Source organism: Anomaloglossus baeobatrachus, chromosome 9 (genome assembly GCF_048569485.1).
Source record: "Anomaloglossus baeobatrachus isolate aAnoBae1 chromosome 9, aAnoBae1.hap1, whole genome shotgun sequence".
NCBI lineage: Eukaryota > Metazoa > Chordata > Amphibia > Anura > Aromobatidae > Anomaloglossus > Anomaloglossus baeobatrachus.
In genome coordinates this window covers 227,257,023-227,282,164 of record NC_134361.1, presented here as the reverse complement: position 1 = coordinate 227,282,164, position 25,142 = coordinate 227,257,023, and the positions used below count along the sequence as shown (strand labels likewise).

Below are 25,142 nucleotides of genomic sequence, written 5' to 3'. Positions count from 1 at the left end.
TCAGCAGCAACAGGTGCAAGCACCGATCTCTGCTGTTTAACTGTTTAAATGCCGATGTCAATCACTGACAGAGGCATTTCAAGGGTGCAACCTCAGAATGGTCTCTATTCTGACACTCTTCGACATGATCCACTAGAACCTGGCAGCCAAGAACTGGCTTCATAGTAACAGTCACTTTCCCTATCAACAGCCAAACAATAGCAGGTCCATGTCTCTTCTGACAGTTCTGCTGCTCTGCCTCCCCCTGCTGGTGACATTTCATAACTACAGCTCTAGAAAAAAAACTACAAGTCCCATCGTGCCCTGGGGTTTTTTCCGGTTGTTGGAGGGGGGGGATCCGGTCCCAGGCTCGGGCTGCTCGTCTTCCTGCCTGTCCTTGGGCCGCTGCTGCTGGGATGCTCCATGTTTGTGCAGGAGGAGAAGATATTCGCGGGCCGGGTGCTCAGGCTCCATGTCTGCACCATGGAGGGGGCCGAGTGGCTGGAGGAGGCGACGGAGGACATGACACTGGAGAGGCTGAAGGAGAGGTGCCTGAAGCATGTAAGGATGGGGGGCTGCACCGACCCTCTGTATACTGTATGGGGGGCTGCACCGACCCTCTGTATACTGTATGGGGGGCTGCACCGACCCTCTGTATACTGTATGGGGGGCTGCACCGACCCTCTGTATACTGTATGGGGGGCTGCACCGACCCTCTGTATACTGTATGGGGGGCTGCACCGACCCTCTGTATACTGTATGGGGGGCTGCACCGACCCTCTGTATACTGTATGGAGGCTGCACCGACCCTCTGTATACTGTATGGGGGCTGCACCGACCCTCTGTATACTGTATGGGGGGCTGCACCGACCCTCTGTATACTGTATGGGGGGCTGCACCGACCCTCTGTATACTGTATGGGGGCTGCACCGACCCTCTGTATACTGTATGGAGGCTGCACCGACCCTCTGTATACTGTATGGGGGCTGCACCGACCCTCTGTATACTGTATGGGAGGCTGCACCGACCCTCTGTATACTGTATGGGGGCTGCACCGACCCTCTGTATACTGTATGGGGGGCTGCACCGACCCTCTGTATACTGTATGGGGGGCTGCACCGACCCTCTGTATACTGTATGGGAGGCTGCACCGACCCTCTGTATACTGTATGGAGGCTGCACCGACCCTCTGTATACTGTATGGGGGGCTGCACCGACCCTCTGTATACTGTATGGGAGGCTGCACCGACCCTCTGTATACTGTATGGGGGGCTGCACCGACCCTCTGTATACTGTATGGAGGCTGCACCGACCCTCTGTATACTGTATGGGGGGCTGCACCGACCCTCTGTATACTGTATGGGGGGCTGCACCGACCCTCTGTATACTGTATGGGGGGCTGCACCGACCCTCTGTATACTGTATGGAGGCTGCACCGACCCTCTGTATACTGTATGGAGGCTGCACCGACCCTCTGTATACTGTATGGGGGCTGCACCGACCCTCTGTATACTGTATGGGGGGCTGCACCGACCCTCTGTATACTGTATGGGGGGCTGCACCGACCCTCTGTATACTGTATGGGGGCTGCACCGACCCTCTGTATACTGTATGGGAGGCTGCACCGACCCTCTGTATACTGTATGGGGGCTGCACCGACCCTCTGTATACTGTATGGAGGCTGCACCGACCCTCTGTATACTGTATGGGGGCTGCACCGACCCTCTGTATACTGTATGGAGGCTGCACCGACCCTCTGTATACTGTATGGGGGGCTGCACCGACCCTCTGTATACTGTATGGGGGGCTGCACCGACCCTCTGTATACTGTATGGGGGGCTGCACCGACCCTCTGTATACTGTATGGGGGGCTGCACCGACCCTCTGTATACTGTATGGGGGCTGCACCGACCCTCTGTATACTGTATGGGGGGCTGCACCGACCCTCTGTATACTGTATGGGAGGCTGCACCGACCCTCTGTATACTGTATGGAGGCTGCACCGACCCTCTGTATACTGTATGGGGGGCTGCACCGACCCTCTGTATACTGTATGGGGGCTGCACCGACCCTCTGTATACTGTATGGGGGGCTGCACCGACCCTCTGTATACTGTATGGGGGGCTGCACCGACCCTCTGTATACTGTATGGGGGGCTGCACCGACCCTCTGTATACTGTATGGGGGGCTGCACCGACCCTCTGTATACTGTATGGGGGGCTGCACCGACCCTCTGTATACTGTATGGGGGGCTGCACCGACCCTCTGTATACTGTATGGGAGGCTGCACCGACCCTCTGTATACTGTATGGAGGCTGCACCGACCCTCTGTATACTGTATGGGGGGCTGCACCGACCCTCTGTGTACTGTATGGGGGCTGCACCGACCCTCTGTATACTGTATGGGGGCTGCACCGACCCTCTGTATACTGTATGGGGGCTGCACCGACCCTCTGTATACTGTATGGGGGCTGCACCGACCCTCTGTATACTGTATGGGGGGCTGCACCGGCCCTCTGTATACTGTATGGGGGGCTGCACCGACCCTCTGTATACTGTATGGGGGGGCTGCACCGACCCTCTGTATACTGTATGGGGGGCTGCACCGACCCTCTGTATACTGTATGGGGGGCTGCACCGACCCTCTGTATACTGTATGGGGGGCTGCACCGACCCTCTGTATACTGTATGGGGGGCTGCACCGACCCTCTGTATACTGTATGGGGGGCTGCACCGACCCTCTGTATACTGTATGGGGGGCTGCACCGACCCTCTGTATACTGTATGGGGGGCTGCACCGACCCTCTGTATACTGTATGGGGGGCTGCACCGACCCTCTGTATACTGTATGGGGGGCTGCACCGACCCTCTGTATACTGTATGGGGGGCTGCACCGACCCTCTGTATACTGTATGGGGGGCTGCACCGACCCTCTGTATACTGTATGGGGGGCTGCACCGACCCTCTGTATACTGTATGGGGGGCTGCACCGACCCTCTGTATACTGTATGGGGGGCTGCACCGACCCTCTGTATACTGTATGGGGGGCTGCACCGACCCTCTGTATACTGTATGGGGGGCTGCACCGACCCTCTGTATACTGTATGGGGGGCTGCACCGACCCTCTGTATACTGTATGGGAGGCTGCACCGACCCTCTGTATACTGTATGGGGGGCTGCACCGACCCTCTGTATACTGTATGGGGGGCTGCACCGACCCTCTGTATACTGTATGAGGGGGCTGCACCGACCATCTGTATACTGTATGAGGGGGCTGCACCGACCATCTGTATACTGTATGGGGGCTGCACCGACCATCTGTATACTGTATGGTGGGCTGCACCGACCATCTGTATACTGTATGGGGGGGCTGCACTGATCATCTGTATACTGTATGGGGGGGCTGCACTGATCATCTCAATACTGTATGGGGGGCTGTCATATACAGGGGGGCTGCACTGATCATCTGTATACTGTACGGGGGCTGCACTGATCATCTGTATACTGTATGGGGGGGGCTGCACTGACCATCTGTATACTGTATGGGGGGCTGTCATATACAGGGGGGCTGCACCGACCATCTGTATACTGTATGGGGGGGCTGCACCGATCATCTGTATACTGTATGGGGGGGCTGCACCGACCATCTGTATACTGTATGGGGGGCTGCACCGACCCTCTGTATACTGTATGGGGGGCTGCACCGACCCTCTGTATACTGTATGGGGGGCTGCACCGACCCTCTGTATACTGTATGGGGGGCTGCACCGACCCTCTGTATACTGTATGGGGGGCTGCACCGACCCTCTGTATACTGTATGGGGGGCTGCACCGACCCTCTGTATACTGTATGGGGGGCTGCACCGCTCATCTGTATACTGTATGGGGGGCTGTACCGACCATCTGTATACTGTATGGGGGCTTCACCGACCATCTGTATACTGTATGGTGGGCTGCACCGACCATCTGTATACTGTATGGGGGGGCTGCACTGATCATCTGTATACTGTATGGGGGGGCTGCACTGATCATCTCAATACTGTATGGGGGGCTGTCATATACAGGGGGGCTGCACTGATCATCTGTATACTGTACGGGGGCTGCACTGATCATCTGTATACTGTATGGGGGGGCTGCACTGATCATCTGTATACTGTATGGGGGGCTGCACTGACCATCTGTATACTGTATGGGGGGCTGCACCGACCATCTGTATACTGTATGGGGGGGGCTGCACTGATCATCTGTATACTGTATGGGGGGGCTGCACTGATCATCTGTATACTGTATGGGGGGGCTGCACTGATCATCTGTATACTGTATGGGGGGGCTGCACTGATCATCTGTATACTGTATGGGGGGGGGCTGCACTGATCATCTGTATACTGTATGGGGGGGGGGCTGCACTGATCATCTGAATACTGTATGGGGGGGGGCTGCACTGATCATCTGAATACTGTATGGGGGGCTGCACTGATCATCTGAATACTGTATGGGGGGCTGCACTGATCATCTGTATACTGTATGGGGGGCTGCACTGATCATCTGTATAGTGTATGGGGGGCTGCACTGATCATCTGTATACTGTATGGGGGGCTGCACTGCTCATCTGTATACTGTATGGGGGGGCTGCACTGATCATCTGAATACTGTATGGGGGGCTGCACTGCTCATCTGTATACTGTATGGGGGGCTGCACTGATCATCTGTATAGTGTATGGGGGGCTGTCATATACAGGGGGGCTGCACTGCTCATCTGTATACTGTATGGGGGGGCTGCACTGATCATCTGTATATTGTATGGGGGGGCTGCACTGATCATCTGAATACTGTATGGGGGGCTGCACTGATCATCTGTATACTGTATGGGGGGCTGCACTGATCATCTGTATAGTGTATGGGGGGCTGCACTGATCATCTGTATACTGTATGGGGGGCTGCACTGCTCATCTGTATACTGTATGGGGGGGCTGCACTGATCATCTGAATACTGTATGGGGGGCTGCACTGCTCATCTGTATACTGTATGGGGGGCTGCACTGATCATCTGTATAGTGTATGGGGGGCTGTCATATACAGGGGGGCTGCACTGCTCATCTGTATACTGTATGGGGGGGCTGCACTGATCATCTGTATATTGTATGGGGGGGCTGCACTGATCATCTGTATACTGTATGGGGGGCTGCACCGACCATCTGTATACTGTATGGGGGGCTGCACTGACCATCTGTATACTGTATGGGGGGGCTGTCATATACAGGGGGCTGCACTGATCATCTGTATACTGTATGGGGGGCTGCACTGATCATCTCAATACTGTATGGGGGGCTGCACTGATCATCTCAATACTGTATGGGGGGCTGCACTGATCATCTGTATACTGTATGGGGGGCTGCACTGAACATCTGTATACTGTATGGGGGGCTGCACTGAACATCTGTATACTGTATGGGGGGGCTGCACTGAACATCTGTATACTGTATGGGGGGCTGCACTGATCATCTGTATACTGTATGGGGGGCTGCACCGATCATCTGTATACTGTATGGGGGGGGCTGTACGGATCATCTGTATACTATATGGGGGGCTGTCATATACGGGGGGGCTGCACTGATCATCTGTATACTGTATGGGGGGGCTGCACTGATCATCTGTATACTGTATGGGGGGCTGCACTGATCATCTGTATACTGTATGGGGGGCTGTCATATACAGGGGGGCTGCACGGGGTATGCAGTCCTTAGCTTGTGGCCCCTTTATTAACCCCTTCCATCTCTGTCCCCCGGGCTGTCGTTCTGCCGCGGCCTCCCCTGTCGGACCTCGCTGAGCGGCTGCTAATAATATACCGCCTTATTTATAGCGCCGGAGCTGCCCGTTCAGGACGACCCCCGCCATCCATCCCCTCTCTAAATACCCAGTACATGGCCCGCCGGCCTCATCTCCTGCCGTGTGCCTGGAGCAGGGGATATTACTATCACATATAATAGTGATATACCAACAGTTGATAGGTGGCGGTCTCGCCCTGGGACACTTTCTGCTCCATTTATTCTTATTTGGACTGTCGGCAGTCCTATAGACAATGAATGGAGTGGACGTTGATCATGCGCACCTCCACTCCATTTATCCCATTCTGTGGACTGTTGGCAGTCCTATAGACAATGAATGGAATGGTGGACGAGCATGCACACCTCCACTCCATTTATCCTATTCTTTTGACTGTTGGCAGTGCTATAGACAATGAATGGAATGGTGGACGAGCATGCACACCTCTGCTCCATTTATTCAATTTTTTGACTGTCAGCAGTCTTATAGACAATGAATGGAGTGGAGGTCGATCATGTGCACCTCCGTTCTATTTATTCCAATCCTTGGACTGTCGGCAGTACTGTAGACAATGAATGGAGTGGACGTTGAGCGTGCGCACCTCCTCTACATTTATTCTATTATTTGGACTGTCGGCAGTCCTATAGACAAAGAATGGAGTGGAGGTCGATCATGCGCACCTCTGCTCCATTTATTCCATCTGTTGGACTGTCGGCAGTACTATAGACAATGAATGGAGTTAACATTGAGTGTGTGCATCTCCACCCCATTTATTTCATTCTTTGGATTGTCGGCAGTTCCATAGACAATGAATGGAGTGACGGTCGAGCATGCACACCTCTCTGTTTATTCCATTGTTTGTACTGTTGGCAGTCTTATAGACAATGAATGGAGTAGAATTCGATCATGTGCACCTCTGCTTCATTTATTCCATACTTTGGACTGTTGGCAGTCCCATAGACAATGAAGGGAATGGATGTCACTCGTGCACCTTTGCTACATTTATCCCATTCTTTGGACTGTTGGCAGTCCCATAGACAATGAATGGAGTGGAGGTCGAACGTGCCTCTACTTTATCGCCAAACGGGGCTGTAGAGCCTCCTTCTTCCTGAGGTTACCCCTGCGATCAGTTAGTTCCCCCCGATCTGATTGGCTGCTATCCGAGGATGGAGGAGATGCTGAGCCCAATATATAGGGGGGCGATCATCCATGGACAGTGGGGCAGGGGCGAGGATCAGACGAGGCCGCAGGTTTCATGTTGCTGGAATCGGTGGCTGTCGTGAGTCCTGGGAAGAACATTGTGGGGGCTGCACCAGGAGGAGCTATGGGAGTAACGGAGAATGTGGCTGTCCTGTATAAAGCCTCCCAGAAGGAAGCGGTGACCGGGGGACTCATAGGGGGCCCTAAAACAATCCATGAGTCGCCCTCTGCTGCCAGGCTGATGACATTACACCTCTGTCAGCGAGGTCCTAAGCTGTCGTTGTGGCCTCTTTTCCCCGCAGTGCGCCCACGGCAGCATGGAGGACCCAAAGAGCCTGACCCATCACAAGCTGGTGCACGCGTCCTCCGAGAGAGTCCTGTCTGACACCAAGACGGTGGCCGAGGAGAACATCCAGGACCGAGGTGCCTGCGGGGGCTCCGCGGGGGTGGGGCGCGCCGCCGGGGTCAGTAGTGTGCTCACTTATGTTCTCTCTCTCCAGATGTCTTGTTGTTAGTCAAAAAGAGGGCCCCTCCCCCACCACCAAAGATGTCCGACGTATCATCGGAGGAGAAGGTGGGTGAGACCTGCACAAGCCGTGTATTCTAGCGCATCCTTACAGCTGGCCCTTTAATAAATGTGTATGCATAGAGCTCCCCCTACTGGCAGCAGCTAGAAATGAATAATTAATTTTTTACTAAACTGCTCTTTCAAAAACCTTTTCCTCTCTGGTGGCATCTATAATACATATAATTCCACTGACCACTGCAACCAATCATTGGCTTCAGCAGTGTATGGCATTGGACCACAAAGACAAGTGATTGGCTGCAGTGGTCAGGTTGGTAGATGACAACTGGAAAGAAGTAAACAGACATAAAAAAGGTCACACTTCCAGCTCTCCCTGGTGGTCTCTTATACTTCCACTGCAGCCAATCACTGACTTCAATGTATAGCAAGGGACCACAGAGGCCATTGATTGGCTGCAGTGGTCAGATGGATAGATGGCAGGTGACAGCTGGGAAGAAATAAACAGAGAAGTAAGACCCAAAATAAAAAAAAGTCACATTTACAGCGCTTTCTGGTGGTCTCTTTACATTTCCCCTACGACTGCAGCCAATCACTGGCTTCAGCAGTATAAAGCATGACACCACAAAGGCAAGCGATTGGCTGCAGTGGTCAGATGGGTAGATGGCAGGTGACAGCTGGAAAGAAATAACCAGAGACCTAAAACCCAAAATGAAAAATGAAAAATGGTCACATTTACAGCACTCTCTGGCGGTCTCTTTATACTTCGTCTGACAACTGCAGCCAATCACTGGCTTCCGCAGTGTATAGCAAGAGACAACAGAGGCCAGTGATTGGCTGCAGTGGGCAGATGGGTAGATGGCAGGTGACAGCTGGAAAGAAATAAACAGAGAAGACCCAAAATAAAAAAGGTCTCTTTACATTTCCCCTACCACTGCAGCCAATCACTGGCTTCATCAGTATATAGCATGACACCACAAAGACAAGCGATTGGCTGCAGTGGTCACATGGGTAGATGTCAGGTGACAGCTGGAAAGAAATAAACAGAGATGTAAGACATAAAATAAAAAGGTCATGTTTACAGTGCTTTCTGATGGTCTCTTTATACTTCCCCTGACCACTGCAGTCAATCACTTGCTTCAGCACTGTATACCACAGAGGTCAGTGATTGGTTGCAGTGGTCGGATGGGTAGATGGCAGGTGACAGCTTTACAGGTTTACAGCGCTTTCTGGTGGTCTCTGTATACGTCCCCTGACCACTGCAGACAATCACTGGCCTCTGTGGTCCTGTGCCATCCACTGCTAGTGACTTCCTGAGCTGCAGAGGTCACATGGGTAAAGGTCACCTCTTTGCCTAAATTTTCGTTCTCCTATCCTGGAACCACCCCTTTGGAAAGTGTTGTCTATGATGTATTAATGACCTATCGATCAATGGGAGCTGAGCCGCAGTACCCTAGAACGGCCACTACATAGCATATGGCGCTGTGGCGTACTCTTTACATCCGGCGGCTGCGGTACCAGGTATCCGCTGATTGGTGGATGTGTCTTATCAATGTTGGAGACCCCCTTTAAGTAAAAAAAAAAAAAAAAAATGGTCATCTGATGCCGACTTACTTGTACCTTGCAGCGTAAACAGGATCAAAAGGCTCCAGACAAGGACGCCATTCTCAAGGCTACAGCCGGTCTCCCGGCCCGCACTGCAGATCGGACCGTCGCCCATCACAACATGAGGGATGTGAGTACCGCGTGGTCTTATAGGAGGTGTAAGCCCACCCTGGTGACTGTGTATTGGGTAAATGTGTCCCCCGTCCTGTGAGGGGTCTGCATGTTACACCCCCCCCCTCCCCCCTTCATCCTCTTTGCTCTTCTCTCGCAGTTTCAGACGGAGCTCCGGAAGATTCTGGTGTCTCTTATTGAGGTTGCACAGAAGTTACTGGCGCTGAACCCGGACGCTGTCGAGCTGTTTAAGAAGGCAAATGGCAAGTATGGGGTGACATTAGTGAACATCCGGTCCAGTGACCAGTAGCCGCAGGATGGTAGCCCTGCCAATCACCTCCTGCCTGCCAGAGTCCATGGCTCCTCTTTTGACCAGGTGGCCAGTAGATGTAGAATGGTAGCCCTGCCAATCACCTCCTGCCTGCCAGAGTCCATGGCTCCTCTTTTGATCCAGGTGGCCAGTAGACGTAGGATGGTAGCCCTGCCAATCAGCTCCTGCCTGCCAGGGTCCATGGCTCTTCTTTTGACCAGGTGGCCAGTAGACGCAGGATGGTAGCCCTGCCAATCACCTCCTACCTGCGAGAGTCCATGGCTCTTCTTTTGATCTGGTCCAGTAGCCTGTAGCCGCAGTATGGTAGCCCTGCCAATCACCTCCTACCTGCCAGAGTCCATGGCTCTTCTTTTGATCTAGGTGGCCAGTAGACATAGAATGGTAGCCCTGCCAATCACCTCCTACCTGCCAGAGTCCATGGCTCCTCTTTTGACCAGGTGGCCAGTAGACGTAGAATGGTAGCCCTGCCAATCACCTCCTATCTACCAGAGTCCATGGCTCCTCTTTTGACCAGATGGCCAGTAGATGTAGAATGGTAGCCCTGCCAATCGCCTCCTACCTGCCAGGGTCCATGGCTCTTCTTTTGACCAGGTGGCCAGTAGACGCAGGATGGTAGCCCTGCCAATCACCTCCTACCTGCCAGAGTCCATGGCTCCTCTTTTGACCAGGTGGCCAGTAGACGTAGAATGGTAGCCCTGCCAATCACCTCCTATCTACCAGAGTCCATGGCTCCTCTTTTGACCAGATGGCCAGTAGATGTAGAATGGTAGCCCTGCCAATCGCCTCCTACCTGCCAGAGTCCATGGCTCCTCTTTTGACCAGGTGGCCAGTAGACATAGAATGGTAGCCCTGCCAATCACCTCCTATCTACCAGAGTCCATGGCTCCTCTTTTGACCAGATGGCCAGTAGATGTAGAATGGTAGCCCTGCCAATCGCCTCCTACCTGCCAGGGTCCATGGCTCTTCTTTTGACCAGGTGGCCAGTAGACGCAGGATGGTAGCCCTGCCAATCACCTCCTACCTGCCAGAGTCCATGGCTCCTCTTTTGACCAGGTGGCCAGTAGACGTAGAATGGTAGCCCTGCCAATCACCTCCTATCTACCAGAGTCCATGGCTCCTCTTTTGACCAGATGGCCAGTAGATGTAGAATGGTAGCCCTGCCAATCGCCTCCTACCTGCCAGAGTCCATGGCTCCTCTTTTGACCAGGTGGCCAGTAGACATAGAATGGTAGCCCTGCCAATCACCTCCTATCTACCAGAGTCCATGGCTCCTCTTTTGACCAGATGGCCAGTAGATGTAGAATGGTAGCCCTGCCAATCGCCTCCTACCTGCCAGGGTCCATGGCTCTTCTTTTGACCAGGTGGCCAGTAGACATAGAATGGTAGCCCTGCCAATCACCTCCTACCTGCCAGAGTCCATGGCTCCTCTTTTGACCAGGTGGCCAGTAGACGTAGAATGGTAGCCCTGCCAATCACCTCCTATCTACCAGAGTCCATGGCTCCTCTTTTGACCAGATGGCCAGTAGATGTAGAATGGTAGCCCTGCCAATCGCCTCCTACCTGCCAGGGTCCATGGCTCTTCTTTTGACCAGGTGGCCAGTAGACGCAGGATGGTAGCCCTGCCAATCGCCTCCTACCTGCCAGAGTCCATGGCTTCTCTTTTGACCAGGTGGCCAGTAGACGTAGAATGGTAGCCCTGCCAATCACCTCCTATCTACCAGAGTCCATGGCTCTTTGATCCGCTTTCCTGGTGGCCCAGTGTTGACCTTGATCCAGGTTGATGGATGCCATCAGGTAAGAGGCATTTTCCGGGGTTACTTTCCAGGGTGCAGGGCGAGGACCTCCAAACCAATCTGCACCCTCTCTTGGTAACATTGGACCACCCTTTCTTGCATTGGCTTTCCGACTCCTTACATTTTTTGCTCCTCCTTGGTTTCAGCCATGTTAGACGAGGATGAGGAGGATCGGGTGGATGAAATGGCATTACGGCAGCTCACAGAGATGGGCTTCCCCGAGAGCCGAGCGGTGAAGGCCCTCCGGTTAAATCAGTAGGTACTTCTGAAATTGGGTTTAGTCGCCTATGAGAATGAAATATCCGACCTGTAACTCTTGGATGGGTGGATCTGCCTCCTATATGATACTTTTTCGCCTGAGCATGTGTGAATTTTGCAGCATGTCGGTCACGCAGGCCATGGAGTGGTTGATTGAACACGCCGATGACCCAGCAGCAGATACTCCGCTCCCAAACGAGAACGCGTCAGACGAGGCCGGTGCTTCAGCATCAACGGACTCCAAATCTAGCCAAGGGGCCACCGCAGAAGACCCTAAAGACGAACTTACAGAAATCTTTAAGAAAATCCGAAGGAAAAGAGAATTTCGTCCAGACCCTCGTGTAGGTGTGAGCAGACCAGAGGGCGGTGATCGCTTCTCCATGGTCGTATTCACTGTCCGCATTATGTGTTAAGGCCAGCACTTAATATTGTCATGCATGTGGCAGGGGTGAGGCGGCGAGTGGGAGTGGACCAACTGGACCACAGGGGGACCCAGGCTTACCTAGACGTGGGCAAGGCTTGACTAAACGCCTACCTAGTAGACGCCAGGTGCCACTCCCAGGGCAGTGTCCGGGACTGTGACAGCTGACCCCCGGGGCAGGGACGGGCTCAGGTACAGTCAGGCAGGTAGTGCTGGCAGGTACAGTCGGGATAGCTGAGGCAGGAAGGACCGGCAGAGTCACTAGTGTAGCCGGGACGGCTGAGGCAGACTGGATGGACTGGCCAGGAGGGTATGGCATGGATCGGGTGACAGGAATTGGTAAGGGAACTTTGGAACAGGTAACGGACAGTGGGAAAAAGAAACCTGACAACTAGCTAGCGAGACGTACATAGACTAACTAACAGACCATGTTACTCAGGCACCTCCCCTAGTGGGAGGGTGCCTTAAGTACCTAGTACTTGTCCGCCATAGGCTGAGAGGCACTTCCGGGAATTAGTGCGCTGGCCCTTTCAATGCGCTGGCCCTTACTGCTTTCCTGGGGGACCTGTGTGGCATGCACAGGCCCCGAAAGCGGAAGGTGGGAGACACGCATGTGGAGGACCACGAGGAAGCAAGGCAAGGGCGGTGAGTGAGTTAGTGTCCATGCTGGGGAGAGGCAGAGCAGTGCAGGGATGCCGGGACTATAGTGGCTCTGACACTTGGGCCTCTCTTTCTCTCTAAGGCCTCATTAGTAGTGTTGAGCGGATCTCTCTTTCTCCTTTCTCCTCTCCCCCTCTCCCCCTCTCTCGTCCCGTTCCGGATTGGATCCGGACTTCTTTGCCAACCCGCCGCTGATCCGCCGGACCTGGATTATTGGCAGTCTGCTCAACTCTACTCATCAGACATCTGTTTTTTCACGTACAATTATCCGTGGTTCTAATGGATAGTTCTTGGGGTTTTTTTGCAGACCACGCATGCGCGAAAAAAATTACGGAGATCAGTCTAATTGTGTCTCAGATCAAAAGCATCCATTCAAGTCCACTCACCCTCCCCTGGTCCAGCGCTGATTCTTTGCCGCTGTGTGTTATTGTCTGCAGCGCTGACGGCACCTCTGCAGCTAATCAGTGAGCTCAGCAGCTCGTGCTGTCAACTTGGGCAGAGGTTTGCTAGGTTAATGGCTCGTAATGTGACGTCAGCACTGCAGACAATAACAGATATTGGGAGCAGCGTTGGACCTGGGGAGGGTGAGCAATGCACTTTATGTAATTCTCATCTATTCTAAGTCTATAGTGTATAGGGTTGGAATAACTTGTTACTTTTGCATTCTAGGCCGTTATCGCTTTGATGGAAATGGGTTTTGACGAAAAAGAAGTGATCGATGCCCTACGTGTGAACAACAATCAGCAGGACGCAGCGGTGAGTATCACGACTGAGCCCCCCGGAGGCGCCCCTGCGAGCGAACCTACTATGCCCTCCACCCCACATATAACTAGTCATCTCTATGTAGGGACACCTCCAGGTGACCACTATCCGGTCAACCCCTGAGACTATTTTTGTCTCCAGATTATTGGGATTTCTGGACAATATTAGGCTCTGGCTTAAAGGATTGGGTCAGCGGTCACATCATGATTGTGGTCAGTGAGGAGCCTCGTAGACCGGATGTAACGCGCCATAGCCCAGAACATGGTGGTCACCGCCTCTTGTTATTTCAGTGCGAGTGGCTCCTGGGAGACAAGAAACCGTCACCGGAGGATTTGGATAAAGGAATCGACACCTCCAGTCCTTTATTCCAGGCCATCCTCGACAACCCCGTCGTACAACTAGGTCTAACCAACCCTAAAACTCTACTAGGTGAGTGCGCTGATGACCGGGCAATGGGCTGACTGTCTCCAAAAGCGCCTTGTGGTCATCAGTTATTGTCGGGTGGTGGTTTATACAGGGTGGGTATATATATACATACACACATATACAGTATATGGCGGTCCAAAAGTAGGGGGACAGTATGTGTAATAGGGTTATCAAACATGGCGTAAAGTGAAACTGACTCAGCTGCCCTTAGCAACCAATCAGATTCCGCCTTTCATTCTTCACAGACTCTTTGGAAAATGAAAGGTGGAATCTGATTGGTTGCTAAGGGCAGCTGAGTTAGTTTCACTTTACACCATGTTTGATAAATCTCCCCCTTCATAACCCTATTACACATACTGTCCACCTACTTTTGGACCACCATATCTATATATATATAATAAACATATTAGTACAGACCAAAAGTTTGGACACACCTTCTCATTCAAAGAGTTTTCTTTATTTTCATGACTCTGAAAATTGTAGATTCACATTGAAGGCATCAAAACTATGAATTATCACATGTGGAATAAATACTTAACAAACAAGTGTGACACAACTGACAATATGTCTTATATTCTAGGTTCTTCACAGTCGCCACCTTTTGCTTTGATTACTGCTTTGCACACTCTTGGCATTCTCTTGTCACCGGAAATGGTTTTCACTTCACAGGTGCGCCCTGTCAGGGTTAATAAGTGGGATTTCTTGCCTTATAAATGGGGTTGGGACCATCAGTTGTGCTGTGCAGAAGTCTGGTGGATACACAGGTGATAGTCCTACTGAATAGACTGTTAGAATTTGTATTATGGCAAGAAAAAAGCAGCCAAGTAAAGAAAAACAAGTGGCCATCATTACCTTAAGAAATGAAGGTCAGTCAGTCCGAAAAACTGGGAAAACTTTGAAAGTGTCTCCAAGTGCAATGGCAAAAACCATCAAACGCTACAAAGAAACTGGCTCACATGAGGACCGCCCCAGGAAAGGAAGACCAAGAGTCACCTCTGCTGCGGAGGATAAGTTTATCCGAGTCACCAGCCTCAAAAATCGCAGGTTAACAGCAGCTCAGATTAGAGACCAGGTCAATGCCACACAGAGTTCTATCAGCAGACACATCTCTAGAACAACTGTTAAGAGGAGACTTTGTGCAGCAGCCTTCATGGTAAAATAGCTGCTAGGAAACCTCTGCTAAGGACAGGCAACAAGCAGAAGAGAACACAAGGAATGGACATTAGACCAGTGGAAATCTGTGCTTTGTTCTGAGGAGTCCAAATTTGAGAGTTTGCATCCAACCACCGTGTCTTTGTAGAAAAGGTGAACGGATGGACTCTGCATGGCTGGTTCCTACCGTGAAGCATGGAGGAGGGGGTGTGATGGTGTGGGGGTGCTTTGCTGGTGACACTGTTGGGGATTTATTCAAAATTGAAGGCATACTTAACCAGCATGGCTGCCACAGTATCTTGCAGCGGCGTGCTATTCCATCCGGTTTGCGTTTAGTTGGACCATCATTTATTTTTCAACAGGACAATGACCCCAAACACCCCTCCAGACTGTGTAAGGGCTATGTGACTAAGAAGGAGAGAGATGGGGAGCTACGCCAGATGACCTGGTCTCCACAGTCACCAGACCTGAACCCAATCGAGATGGTTTGGGGTGAGCTGGACCGCAGAGTGAAGGCAAAAGGGCCAACAAGTGCTAAGCATCTCTGGGAACTCCTTCAAGACTGTGGAAAACCATTTCCGGTGACTGAAGCTCATCAAGAGAATGCCAAGAGTGTGCAAAGCAGTAATCAAAGCAAAAGGTGGCTACTGAAGAACCTAGAATATAAGACATATTTTCAGTTTCACACTTTTCGAGTCATGAAAATAAAGAAAACTCTCTGAAGGAGAAGGTGTGTCCAAACTTTTGGTCTGTACTGTGTATGTATGTATGTATATATATTATATATATAATTTTTTCTGATTTCTGTGTCCTCTGTGCTGCCGTCGTTATCGTGCGGACATATCTGGTGTCACCGGTAATCCCAGACTAGGTACAGTTACAGTGGATGTGTCATTGGAGCTGTATGGTGCCAGTCCGCAGCTGACAGATATAGCACAGGCCAGTGCCAGAGCCGAAATAGCAACACTCTAAATACCTTGCCCTTGTTTGAGTTCACGGCCTCCTCACCGTCGGACCTGCTCTATCTCTACAGGACGGTGCTCTTGTTTTTATTTGTTTTTTTTTTTAGGTTTCCAGTGTTTAAAGGGGTTCTTTTTGACAGGGCTGATCAGGAGCACACCGCTCCTCTGCCTCCGGGCTTACTGCTTGGCCGGGCACGGTGCGCTCCTGATCATAATTCACAGTTCAGACCATGGTCGCATTCAGACCACTTTGCATCTGCAGCACGGGAGGAGCTCAGGACCACCGAGGCCGGTCAGATTCGGCAATCTGGCCATCTTCAGAGCGGGACAAGCTCTCGGTAATTTAACACTATAAAATAAAAATCCCTCTTTTCTTCTTTTTACACGCACTTTCCATTTTAACCCATTTCTGAATTTTGAGACATCCCATTTTTAAGGGGTTTTTGCAACATCTATCTCTTCTGCCTGGTGTGGCGAAACCTGTCTCCATGATGGGTGGGAGATGTGGTGGAGGCAACCCTATGGCTCCTGTAGCCTGATCTTCGACTAGCGGTCCATGCCCTTAGTCGGATTGGTGCTGCACAGATCCATTAATTGGAAGATGCTCATGGAGCTTTCCTATAGAAAGGTTTAACAGTGTGTAGAAGGCCAGATTCACACATTCGCGTTTCGCAGTACATCCTCAGAGGCCTATATGGCTAATCTGTACCTCTTGGTCTGTACTAAGGCCAGATTCACACATTCGCGTTTCGCAGTACATCGTCAGAGGCATATATGGTTAATCTGTACCTCGTGGTCTGTATTAAGACCAGATTCACACATCCACGTTTCGCAGTACATCCTCAGAGGCTTATATGGCCAGTCTATGCCTCATAGTCTGTAGTAATGCTGGATTCACATATTCACGTTTTGCAGTCCAAGTACGGACCGGATCGTTTCCCCCAAACCTTACATCCTCATAGGCATATATGTCTGGGCTGTGCCTTCCTGTCCGAACGAAGGCGGGATTCACACATCTGCGTTTTGCAGTACATCCTCAGAGGCATATATGGTTAATCTGTTCCTCGTGGTCCATACTAAGGCCAGATTCACACATCCGCGTTTCGCAGTGCATCCTCAGAGGCATATATGGCTAATCTGTTCCTCGTGGTCCATACTAAGGCCAGATTCACACAACCGCGTTTCGCAGTGCATCCTCAGAGGCATATATGGTTAATCTGTGCCTCGTGGTCTGTACTAAGGCCAGATTCACACATCCGTGTTTCGCAGTGCATCCTCAGAGGCATATATGGCTAATCTGTTCCTCGTGGTCCATACTAAGGCTAACTCTTCCTCTTTCTATTGCAGCGTTTGAGGACATGCTTGAAAACCCATTGAACAGCACGCAATGGATGAACGACCCGGAGACTGGCCCCGTAATGCTACAGATATCTAGGATTTTCCAAACCTTAAACCGCACGTAGGAGACGCTGCCCTCCCCGAAGAGGACCCCCGACACCCCCCACCCCCCCATTTACTGCATCTCTGGACTTGGTGGGAAGGGAAAGTGTGAAAAACCAAAACCTTACTGAGATTTTTTTTTTCTGGGCCTGTGTCATTTCCTTTGCTCAGGAGAGTGTGAGTGTGAGTGTGCGCTGCTTCATTAATCTTCTCATCGAATCTACTTATAATTGTGACGTGATTGGAGTTGTTTTGTGATTAGACCGCTGCAGACGATCGGGGGCGATTCTGGGCTTTCAGGTTAGGGCCTGATGTCGTCTTGTGCTTTCCTACTGTGCAAACGGGAAAAATAACTCAAAGGGGATGACCACCATGATGCCTTCTGCCTCTGCGTTAGCTCCCTCCTGACCGCCGAGCGAGCTCCCCCCTGACAGCCGAGCGAGCTCCCCCCTGACAGCCGAGCGAGCTCCCCCCTGACAGCCGAGCGAGCTCCCCCCTGACAGCCGAGCGAGCTCCCCCCTGACCGCCGAGCGAGCTCCCCCCTGACCGCCGAGCGAGCTCCCTCGTGACAACGTTTTATTGGGGTTCACTGCTTTAGGACCCCCCCAATATGGAAGGGCTCTTTCCTATTCAGGAATGTCCCAGCCTGGGTGGATAAAATGGGCTGATCTTTTTAATCAGTGGAATCAGATTATACTGGAGGGTGAGATTACAGATTATACTGGAGGGTGAGATTACAGATTGTACTGGAGGGTGAGATTACAGATTATACTGGAGGGCGAGATTACAGATTATACTGGAAGGCGAGATTACAGATTATACTGGTGGGCGAGATTACAGATTATACTAGAGGGTGAGATTACAGATTTATTTTATTCTTCCCTGTGAGAATCATGAACAGTAGTATCCAAATTTTTGGACTAAAGGATTGCAGAATCATGGATGTTATTGCAATTTACTGTATGAAATGGCTGCTGCTGATTGTTGGACCTTGGAGAGATTGGGGTAAAGGGGAGAGCCATATCTTGGGACAGCGGCGGCGACTTTATCAAGAAGGCCTGGGGTGAAGATTGAAGAAGATTGTGCTGTGAAAGGCCCAGGGTGGAGGGGAAAGCTGCGGCATAAAAGGCCCAGGGTAGAAGGGAAAGCTGTGGAGTGAAAGGCCCGGGGTGGAGGGGAAAGCTGCGGCATAAAAGGCCTGGGGTAGAAGGGAAAGCTGCGGCGTAAAAGGCCCGGGGTAGAAGGGAAAGCTGCGGCGTAAAAGGCCCGGGGTGGAGGGGAAAGCTGCGGCATAAAAGGCCCGGGGTGGAGGGGAAAGCTGCGGCGTAAAAGGCCCGGGGTGGAGGGGAAAGCTGCGGCATAAAAGGCCCGGGGTGGAGGGGAAAGCTGCGGCGTAAAAGGCCCGGGGTGGAGGGGAATGCTGCGGCATAAAAGGCCCGGGGTAGAAGGAAAAGCTGCTGCGTAAAAAAGCCCAGGGTAGAGGGGAAAGCTGCGGCGTAAAAGGCCTGGGGTAGAGGGGAAAGCTGCGGTGTAAAAGGCCCGGAGTAGAGGGGAAAGCTGCGGCGTAAAAGGCCCGGGGTAGAGGGGAAAGCTGTGGCGTAAAAGGTCCGGAGTAGAGAGGAAAGCTGCGGCGTAAAAGGCCCGGGGTAGAGAGGAAAGCTGCGGCGTAAAAGTCCCGGGTTAGAGAGGAAAGCTGCGGCGTAAAAGGCCCGGGGTAGAGGGGAAAGCTGCGGCGTAAAAGGCCCGGGGTAGAGGGGAAAGCTGCGGCGTAAAAGGCCCGGGGTAGAGGGGAAAGCTGCGGCGTAAAAGTCCCGGGGTAGAGAGGAAAGCTGCGGCGTAAAAGGCCCGGGGTAGAGGGGAAAGCTGCGGCGTAAAAGTCCCGGGGTAGAGGGGAAAGCTGCGGCGTAAAAGGCCCGGGTTGGAGGGGAAAGCTGCGGCGTAAAAGGCCCGGGGTGGAGGGGAAAGCTGCGGCGTAAAAGGCCCGGGGTGGAGGGGAAAGCTGCGGCGTAAAAGGCCCGGGGTGGAGGGGAAAGCTGCGGCGTAAAAGGCCCGGGGTGGAGGGGAAAGCTGCGGCGTGAAAGGCCCGGGGTGGAGGGGAAAGCTGCGGAGTGAAAGGTCCTGAGTGGTGTGGGCGTCTTTGGCATGAAAGGCCCGGGGTGGAGCAGACGTCTGTGCCAGGGACTGGCTAGGGGGAGTAGATGGCACGGTCATGCAGTGGATTGGCTAGTTGGAGCGGATAGGGTTGGCACTGTCGTCTGCACCATGGACTGGTCATTAATCAGCCGACGCCGACACCTTGGATCAGTTAAACCTTCTTTTGCACCATATAAAATCCGCATGTTACAACCCCCCGAGCATGCAATCTGCAAGTGAATGTATGGCTCCAGAGCACGGCAGTCCTCGTCTCTCCAGTCACTATTAGCCTCCAGGGCATGCTGGCACTTGTAGTTCACCAATAGCCTATTTCCGGGATTTCTAGCAGCCTGGACATTGCAGTTCTGCGGCTTCTACACTTTTCTAGGAAGCTGAATGTGACATATGCAAAATAAATATCTGCTGAAATACCTCGAGCTGCTGCAGGACCCCCCCGGCCCCCCCCGAGCTGCCCCCCGAGCACCAGGGACGTGTGTCACCGGATAGGCGGGCGCGTTTTAATTTATTATTGAGCTTTTTGTTCCTCTGTGTTAGTGTGTGTGCGCTCGCACCAGATCATGGACTTTTTCTGGTCGTTTTGTATTTTTTAATTTTTGGAAAAATATATTTAAATGAACCAACCTGCCTGGCATCCATGATTTATTCGGACTCCTCCTCCCTAAGGCGATCAGATCGGCAGGGGTCAGACCTCAGGGAAGGTTTGCTACAATGGTACGAGGGATCTATGAGATCTAGATCGTCTGCATTGTGCCATCTCTCCATTCATTGACTATGGGATGGCCAGCAGTACCATAGACAATGAATGGAGCCTACACAATCATCTCTGATCCCTATTCCTGGAATGAGTGAGGGTCCCAGTGATCTCATTTGCTTCCCATCACCGCTGCAGCCGATCACTGAGCTCAGCGGATCGTGCCATCTACATAAGCCGAGCCGCTGATCTCAGGGATTGTCTTTTGGGTGCAGTGGTGACATCCTGTTGACAGCTTATATCACTGTTGCAACCAGAGGAGACCGGGGTTGGCGAGTACCCACTTTATCAATTATGTAAATAAAAGCGTTTGGAGGTCACATTAAAGTGGAAAACCATACACATAAACTATGCTGGTGAATAGGTAAGTGTGCATTATATAACAGGGAGGTAACACAAGATTCACCATAGAGGATGTCACAGCTCACCTCCCCCCGCCTCTACAATGACTGATAAAACTTCTATAAACAGTAGATGGCACAGGATCCACCATTCACAATACATTTCACAGCTCACCTCCTCCACCTACTGGACAATGACTGATAAATCCTTTATCTACTTTATATAGATGTGTTACCATTCACAATAGGCGATATCACAGCTTACCTCCTCCTCCTGTACAATGACTGATAACCTCTCTTTATGCAGTAGGTAACAGTGTCCTCCATTCATAATGTGATGTTACAGCTCTCCTCCTTCCCCTCCTCTACAATGACAGATAACACCTATGTACAGTAGATAATACAGAATCCACCCTTCACAATAGAGGATGTCACAGCTCACTTATTCCCCTCCTGTACAATGACTGATAACACTTCTATTTACAGTAGATAACAGGAGCCACCATTCACAATAGGTGATATCACAGCTCACCTGTACAATGGCCCATAACATCTCTATATGCAGTAGATAACACAGGATCCACCATTCATAATAAGTGACATCACAGCTCACCTCCTGCACAATGACAGATAATACCCGTATACAGTAGGTAATACATGATCCACCATTCACAATAGATGTCACAGCTCACCTCCCACTCATGTACAATAACTGATGCCTCTATATACAGTAGATAAAAAAGGATTTACCATTCACAATAGGTGATATCACAGGTCACCTCCTGTACAATGACTCATAACCTCTCTAGTAGATAACAGAGGATGTCACAGCTCACTTCTTCCCCCTCCTGTACAATTACTGATAACACAGGATCCACCATTCACAAAATGTCACAGCTCCCCTCCTCCACAATGACTGATAACTCCTTATACAGTAGATCACAGGATGTCACAGCTCACCTCCTCCCCGTCTCTTCACAATGGCCTTTGCTCAGATCTGAGCATGCCTTGCATATTTGTATATAACTATATAGAGACTCACAGCTCACCTCCTCCCCCTCTCTTCACAATGCCTTATGCTAGGCATGCTCTGCTTTGATCAAATTTGTATATAACTATAGACTCCCAGCTCACCTCCTCCCCCTCTCTTCACAATGACCTTTGCTCAGAGCAGAGCATGCCTAGCATATTTGCATATAACTAGATAGACTTACGGCTTACCTCCTCCCCCTCTCTTCACAATGACTATTGCTCAGAGCAGAGCATGCCTAGCATATAACTATATAGAGACTCACAGCTCACCTCCTCCTACACAATGACACCTCTATATAGATTAGATTTAAAGGATCCAACCAAGGTAAAAGTCACAGCTCCCTTCCTCCACACTGACTAATAACTCCTCCTTATACAGTATATAACATGATATCACAGCTCACCTCCTCCTCCTGTACAATGACTGATAACACAGGATCGACCATAGGTAGTGTCACAGCTCATCTCCTCCCCCTCTCTTCACAATGACCTTTGCTCAGAGCAGAGCATGCCTAGCATATTTGTATATAACTATATAGAGACTCACAGCTCACCTCCTCCCCCTCTCTTCACAATGCCTTTTGCTCAGAGCAGAGCATGCCTAGCATATTTGTATATAACTATATAGAGACTCACAGCTCACCTCCTCCCCCTTTCTGCACAATGCCTTTTGCTCAGAGCAGAGCATGCCTAGCATATTTGTATATAACTATATAGAGACTCACAGCTCACCTCCTCCCCCTCTCTGCACAATGCCTTTTGCTCGGAGCAGAGCATGCCTAGCATATTTGTATATAACTATATAGAGACTCACAGCTCACCTCCTCCCCCTCTCTGCACAATGCCTTTTGCTCAGAGCAGAGCATGCCTAGCATATTTGTATATAACTATATAGAGACTCACAGCTCACCTCCTCCCCCTCTCTGCACAATGCCTTTTGCTCAGAGCAGAGCATGCCTAGCATATTTGTATAACACTATATAGAGACTCACAGCTCACCTCCTCCCCGCACAATGTCTTTTGCTCAGAGCAGAGCATGCCTAGCATATTTGTATATAACTATATAGAGACTCACAGCTCACCTCCTCCCCCTCTGCACAATGCCTTTTGCTCAGAGCAGAGCATGCCTAGCATATTTGTATATAACTAGAGACTCACAGCTCACCTCCTCCCCCTCTCTGCACAATGCCTTTTGCTCAGAGCAGAGCATGCCTAGCATATTTGTATAACACTATATATAGACTCACAGCTCACCTCCTCCCCGCACAATGTCTTTTGCTCAGAGCAGAGCATGCCTAGCATATTTGTATATAACTATATAGACTCACAGCTCACCTCCTCCCCCTCTCTGCACAATGACCTTTGCTCAGAGCAGAGCATGCCTAGCATATTTGTATATAATTATATAGAGACTCACAGCTCACCTCCTCCCCCTCTCTGCACAATGACCTTTGCTCATAGCAGAGCATGCCTAGCATATTTGTATATAGAGTCGGAGTCGTCTGATGCTGCTTATGTCCATTTTGGCTGCTGCAAAGAAAGGGAAGTGTGAACCTAAAATTAAGCCAAGTGTCCAGAAAGAAAGCGGAGAGCAATAGGTAATTTTGGGGGTAGCGCTGCCCTTTAAATCAGTGCCTTTCTCCTGCGCTTCTTTTCCCTGCGGTCCGGGATTGGGCAGAGGAGATCCCGGCCCCGTGTAAGGTTACAGAGGGTTATCGTGTGTGACTCAGGACTGGAAACATGATAGGTGCCACCACCACAAAGGGCAGAACGACCCTGATCACACGTAACACGCGCCGCCTCCGGCCCCTCCAGCATCTGCGTATATGGAGCGGCTGTGAATAGTCCTCGTGAGTCCGAGGAGGCGTCCAGCGCTTCTTAAAAGTGTTTGTACCTATAGAATAAAAGACACGGGGGCCACCGGAGGCCCCCCGACCCCCCCGACAGGCTAAACCGTCTGTTACTTCTTATTCATCCTTGTTTGTAGCTATGGAGACTTTTTATTATATTAGTATTACATGTGTTATGTGAATGATGTTTTGGGACCAGGGCTGGGTCCACAGTGCGGCCGAAACCCCCCTCCCAAAAAAACCCGCACTGCGGTCCCACAATACAATACTGTGTACAATCCACCAAATGAATGACGTAGGATTGCAGCTCACGTATGATGTAGGTTTATGTTGGCTAATTTTGCACTGGCAGTTGAACAGCCAAGGTGCTTACAAGCTTGTTGAAATAGAGCTTGTAAGTGCTGATCTAAAGCTGTCCGGAGCGCTGGACCACATGACCTGGTCGGCTTCAGTGGCCCTGTGCTCCTCGGACTGTACAGAGGTAAAGCTGCCCCTGCTGAAAAGTATTCCTCTGGTCAGCACTGTCCATCACCGGTGTGCAAGCAGAAGCCAGGGGAGGCGCGTGCTCCTGAAGAAGAGACCGCAGACAATCCCACTGATGACACCTCCAGATAATGGATTGTAAAACAGGGCATACAAGAGATTCCAGATGGTGTATTATCCAGGATGGGTGTGACCAGCGGGCACTGCCACGCTCCGTACTGGTAACTAATGACCAGCGGGCACTGCCATGCTCCGTACTGGTAACTAATGACCAGCGGGCACTGCCATGCTCCGTACTGGTAACTAATGACCAGCGGGCACTGCCATGCTCCGTACTGGTAACTAATGACCAGCGGGCACTGCCATGCTCCGTACTTATAACTAGTGATGAGCGTGCACTACCATGCTCAGTACTTATAACTAGTGATGAGCGGGCACTACCACGCTCAATACTGGTAACTAGTGATGAGCGGGCACTACCATGCTGAGTACTTATAAATAGTGATGAGCGGGCACTGCCACGCTCCATACTGGTAACTAATGACCAGCGGGCACTGCCACGCTCCGTACTTATAACTAGTCATGAGCAGGCACTGCCATACTCTGTACTCATAACTAGTCATGAGCGGGCACTACCATGCTCGGGTGCTCTGTACTGGTAACTAGTGATGAGCGGACACTACCATGCTCGGGTGCTCAGTACTGGTAACTAGTGATGAGCGGGCACTACCATGCTCGGGTGCTCAGTACTGGTAACTAGTGATGAGCGGGCACTACCATGCTCGGGTGCTCTGTACTGGTAACTAGTGATGAGCGGGCACTACCATGCTCGGGTGCTCTGTACTGGTAACTAGTGATGAGCGGGCACTACCATGCTCGGGTGCTCAGTACTGGTAACTAGTGATGAGCGGGCACTACCATGCTCGAGTGCTCAATACTGGTAACTAGTGATGAGTGAGCACTACCATGCTCGGGTGCTCAGTACTGGTAACTAGTGATGAGTGGACACTACCATGCTCGGGTGCTCAGTACTGGTAACTAGTGATGAGCGGGCACTACCATGCTCAGGTGCTCAGTACTGGTAA

The 25,142-nt window shown here is 51.3% G+C and overlaps 1 protein-coding gene across 1 annotated transcript; it reads left to right on the top strand.

Annotated features, from left to right (window-relative positions):
• Window positions 1-329: 329 nt before the first annotated feature.
• On the top strand, window positions 330-20,220 carry UBAC1 (UBA domain containing 1). Its single transcript, XM_075324678.1, has 10 exons — window positions 330-540; window positions 7,305-7,425; window positions 7,503-7,576; window positions 9,153-9,260; window positions 9,402-9,504; window positions 11,512-11,620; window positions 11,745-11,964; window positions 13,374-13,460; window positions 13,757-13,895; window positions 17,354-20,220. The coding sequence occupies exons 1-10, from the start codon at window positions 403-405 to the stop codon at window positions 17,467-17,469; spliced, it is 1,215 nt and encodes a 404-aa protein (XP_075180793.1). The 5' UTR covers window positions 330-402; the 3' UTR covers window positions 17,470-20,220.
• Window positions 20,221-25,142: the final 4,922 nt, after the last annotated feature.